The sequence below is a fragment of the Cebus imitator genome, unplaced genomic scaffold (genome assembly GCF_001604975.1).
Source record: "Cebus imitator isolate Cc_AM_T3 unplaced genomic scaffold, Cebus_imitator-1.0 Scaffold33, whole genome shotgun sequence".
Taxonomy (NCBI): domain Eukaryota; kingdom Metazoa; phylum Chordata; class Mammalia; order Primates; family Cebidae; genus Cebus; species Cebus imitator.
In genome coordinates, this window is record NW_016107348.1 from 3,890,615 (window position 1) to 3,895,593 (window position 4,979).

Below are 4,979 nucleotides of genomic sequence, written 5' to 3' on the forward strand. Positions count from 1 at the left end.
AAAAAAAAAAAAAAAAAAAAAAAAAAAAAAAAAAAAAAAAAAAAAAAAAAAAAAAAAAAAACAATTAAAGACTGAAATGTGGAGCTTATCTTGGATTACCCAGTTGGGCCCATTCTAATCATGAATCGATTAAAAGGGGACCACCTTCTTAGCCTGTTGTGAACCAGAAAGATACAACGCGAGAAGTACACTGAAGACAGAGGAAGAGGGCCACAAGATACAGAATTCGGGCTGCTTCTAGAGGCTGAAAAAGGCAAGGAAACAGATTCTCACCTACAGCCTCCACAAAGGTATGCAGCCTTGTATAGACCTTAATTTTAGCTCAGTTAGGCCCATGGCAGACTTCTGATCTACAGAGCTGTAAGATAATAAATTTGTATTGTTTGAGCCACCAAATGTGGTAATTTGCTGTGGCATTAATAGAAAACTAATACAGTATCTAAAGAAAAAGAGATTGGGGGTTCACTGGAGTAAATTATTGTGACTACAGAACAAAGAGCATTATATAGCATTTTTAATACTTCAGTTGAAGTAAGATTAAAGAAGCAGACTCAGAGAAAACAACAATATGAATTGTGCAACACTATCTTAAGAGGTCCCAAGAGCTACTCTCACTTGTTTATCTGTCACAAAATAATTAGAATCTGCCAATATACTACTCTGCTTTTTCCTCTCTTCTCATGTTTCATCCTGTCTTTCTAACATTTAAAGGAGATTACTAGCCCCTATAGAATTCTAAAGTAGGGGAGAGAGAGATTAAATAATCAATGTATTGCAAGTAAAACCTTAGAAATCGATAGAACTTTTAGGTAATCTAATCCACTGAGTTTCCATAGAAGTTTAGAGCTCTTGAAAAGTTTTATGGAGCGTAGGGGCTATCGTGAGGTATTGAGAGAGATGCTAAGACACCATCATTCATTTCAATCAGAAATGTTCTGATTTAATGTTAAGCTTCCACATAAAATTTGATTGAAGAAAACCCCACAAACTTATACTGCTAAAAAAAAAAAAAACATACAGCCAGATGAAAACCATTTTTAACCTGATGAAAAAAAAAAATCCAGAGAAGTTGTGAAAGATCTAGGCAAAGCTATTCAAAGTCTGAAGATGAGCAAACCTCTAAGAAACAGAGTACTACTGGTCAGGTATGGTAGCTCCACCTGTATGTAGTCCCAGGACTTTGGGAGGCTGAGGTGGGTGGAACACTTGAGATCAGGAGTTCGAGACCAGCCTGGCCAACATAGTAAAATCCCATTTTTACTAAAAATAGAAAAATTAGCCAGGTGTGGTGGTGTGCACCTGAGGTCCCAGCTACTTAGGAGGCTGAGATTGGAAGATTGCTTGAAACCAGGAGGCAGAGGTTGCAGTGAGCTGAGATTGTACCACTGCACTTCAGCCTGGGCAACAGAGTGAGACCTTGTCAAAAAAAGAAAAAAAAAAAAGAAAAAAGGAAACAGTATTACTGAAAAAAAATTACATTTCTTTTTCTTTCCTCATTTGAACTGAGCTTCATAATTCAGATAAATGAAGATTAAAGGAAAAAGAGAAAAAGAAGGCTCAAATTTGTTAAAGACTAAATTGCTAATTTTATAAGAAATGCATTTTTGTTATTTTTACATTATTTGAGCAAAAACTAGGCTAATAAGTATTGTCTGATACTACTGGATCCCATTTAATGATAATGGTTTACAGGCACTAATATTCCCTTTACCTTCTTTTTACACTATTAATTTTCTCAGAAACTTAAAACAGACGTAATATGTGTCAACTTTTTTTTTTTCAGGAGCAGCACCTGAAATGTGTCAACTCTTGTGTATCAGTCTACAAAGTCATATTTTAGCCTTTAAAAGAACTGATTCAAAAAGAACAAAGATCGAATAAAATTTATTTACCTCAACCAGTATTCCAACAAAAGGGATAGAAGCTTCTTCATATTTCACAAAGAATACATCGGGATTAGTCTTCCACACTCCAAGCCATTTGTCTTTCAACTTTAATTTTTCTGATAGGTATTTGCCCATAACCTCATCAGCATCTTCTGCCTAAGAGAAAAAAAAAATATATATATATGTATAAATATATGCAATTATAGATTTTTAACTCCATTTTTTTTTTTTTCCGATTCGTATTTTAAAATGGAAACAATGTAGCCTTAAATAATGAATGACCTGGAAAATTACAAATTTTAACCGAAACCACATCTAGTGAAAAACATCATCAACAAAAAATTAAACTTAAAAGATCTATTCACTCGAGTAATTCATAGATAAGACAGCTAGTTATCGTTTGTGTCTTAAAGTAATTTTTAACTTTTTATAAATATCCCTGCAATGAATATGCATGTACACAAATTCTGCTGCAACTTAAAAAACTAGGTTAGAAACACTAAATATTTGCTCTATTCCGCTTTAACAAGTATGTATTTTCTACTCAAAATAACATGCCGCATTGAGGACTGCTGCGTGGGAACTATTTTTTTTTTTTTTTTTTTTTTGAGACGGAGTCTGGCTCTGTCACCCAGGCTGGGTGCAGTGGCGCGATCTCGGCTCACTGCAATCTCTGTTCCCAGGTTCAAGAGATTCTTCTGCCTCAGCCTCCCGAGTAGCTGGGATGACAGGCGCCTGCCACCACACCCACCTCGTTTTTGTATTTTTAGTGGAGACAGAGTTTTGCCATGTTGGCCAGGCTGGTCTTGAACTCCTGACCTCAGGTGATCCGCCCACCTCAGCCTCCCAAAGTGCTGGGATTACAGGCGTGAGTCGCCGTACCCCGTTTGGAAGTATTCTTAAAAGCAATTTTTCTTTTTTCTTTTTTCTTTTTTTTGAGACAAAGTTTCGCTCTGTCACCAAGCAGGAGTGCAGTGGCGCAACCTCGGCTCACTGCAACCTCCGCCTCCTGGGTTCAAGCAATTCTCCTGCCTCAGCCTCCCGAGTAGCTGGGATTGCAGGTGCGCGCCACCATGCCCAGCTAATTTTTCTATTTTTAGTAGAGACGGGGTTTCACCATGTTGGCCAGGATGGTCTGAATCTCTTCACCTTGTGATCCGCCCGCCTCGGCCTCCCAAAGTGCTGGGATTAAAGGCGTGAGCCACCGCGCCTGTCCTTAAAAGTAATTTCTAGTATTCTAGTGGAAGTCAAGGCTGAGTGATCTTACTCATGTTTGGACATCAATTGTTAAATAAAGGTACTAAGATTCATGCCTGCGCGATGATAAGGTCAATATATCTTCATTTTTTAGGAGCTCTTGGAAAACCCTCTCAGGGCTGTCCCGTTAACTGACGAATTTTGTCGGAAACTCGAACCTTAAATCCTCTAGGCACCTCGAACAAGGTGAACGCTCTATACATGTTGACTCCATTTAATTTTTTGAAACGCAGGTTCTCGTAGTGCCCGTTGGACCCCGTCCCCCTAAGAGGGTAGCCCCAGATGCCTGTCCCGAGGCCCCGGCGAGCTTCCGACCGTCCGTCTTCCGTGTCCCGGATCTATTCACCTTACAGTCCTGCAGCACTTGGTCGCAGTACAGCGCCACCTTCTCTTTCCGCCACATCCCCCTCATACGGGACACGCAGATTGGGGGCAGGGGCTGTGCCTCCTCTTCGTCCTCAGGCACTGACAGCAGGGCCTCCTCCTCCTCCTCCTCGGCCGCCTCTCCTGCGTCGTCGGCCTGAGCCGCCGGCAGGCGCTGGAGCCGCCACCTGGCCGCCTCCCGGCCCCCTTTCCCCTTCACCTGGCGAGGGGAGGCCACCACCGACCGCACCGTGACCGCGGTGCTCTTCAGTGTGGTCGCGGCCGCCGTGTCCGCGGGGACGGCGGAAGCGGCCTTCTCGCCTCGCCTTCCAGGACTGGTGGTGCGGCCTGAGTCCGCCGGCACCGGGGCACTGGCGCCGGACGCCATCTCCTCAGCAGCCGGAGCGCCGGCGCAGCCGTTGGCCACTTTTCCCGCTCTCGGCCGCACTGGCCAATAGGCGCGCTGCGCTTCACGCCCAACGAGCGGCGGCTCGAGGTGGTTCCGCCTGGCGGGGTGCTGCGGCTCGGGTAGGGACGCGGGGCGCGACCCAGGGCTGGGGGGTGGGGCCTGAGGGTGGAGCGCGGGGTTCTGTGGAAGCGGTCGGGGTGCTGATGGGCGCGGCTCGGAGCGAGGTGGGACGGGGCGGGGCGCCTGGGCTCAGGACAGGGGTGGGGGACCGGGGGCAGTGTGGGGTGCGGCTCGAGCGGAACCCCCACCAGCTGCCGCGCCAACGCACAGGCTCTAAGCCCAGCCCTCTCACTCCGCCAGGGGAGGTTTCCTCAGGGTCCTCATATGTTTCAGAGTGTTTACGAGTCACCCTCCAGGTCATCAGGACCTAAACATGCTCCACCTACCACTCCACACACGTATAATTGCACAAACAAAGCCTGAAAGAAAATTTACTTTCATACTGGGAGGTGACACTAACTGGAACCCTCTGGTTATTACTAGCGGAAACCCTAGTGACAAATCCAGCAACCTAGATTTCCCGCCCAGCCCCCGCCTATTACAGGGTTCCCCAAATAAGATTTATTTTCCGTTCTAAACAGGGGTCTCGCTTTTTGCCAAGATGTGATAATATCAAGGACAAGTTAGTCTGTTTTCTTGTCTCTGTTGTGCGATTCAAAATTCTCACATAAAACATTATGTTATGTAACTGTTAAACGGGACAGCAACTTCCAGCTGGGAGTGATGCAGGCAAACTAGGAACGTTTTCACAGTAGAAGTCTGTTCGAGATCATACATTTTGGAGAACAACAGAGACCACTCACTTCTGGTATTTTATTGTTTAATGTGTATTGAGCCAACTGGAATTAACGTTTGTTTACAGCCTAGCTGTGAAATATTGCACTGAAGCTGACAGTTCCCAAGGAGAAGAACAGCATTGGGAAAACACCTGCCTTCCTTCACACTCATCTGGAAGAACACTGTTAAATTTTGAGTTTATTTTGAGAAAAACATTAGTATTAATA

The 4,979-nt window shown here is 44.4% G+C and overlaps 1 protein-coding gene across 1 annotated transcript in view; it reads right to left on the reverse strand.

Moving 5' to 3' along the window:
• Positions 1–4,145, reverse strand: part of SHCBP1L (SHC binding and spindle associated 1 like) — a 35,573-nt gene extending 31,428 nt beyond the window's left edge. Inside the window, exons 1-2 of the mRNA XM_017524502.2 lie at positions 3,490–4,145; positions 1,893–2,042 (exon numbers count right to left, since the gene is read on the reverse strand). Of these exons, the coding sequence (XP_017379991.1) occupies positions 1,893–2,042; positions 3,490–3,894 (555 nt within the window). The 5' untranslated portion in view covers positions 3,895–4,145. The remainder of the gene's footprint in view (positions 1–1,892; positions 2,043–3,489) is intronic.
• Positions 4,146–4,979: the final 834 nt, after the last annotated feature.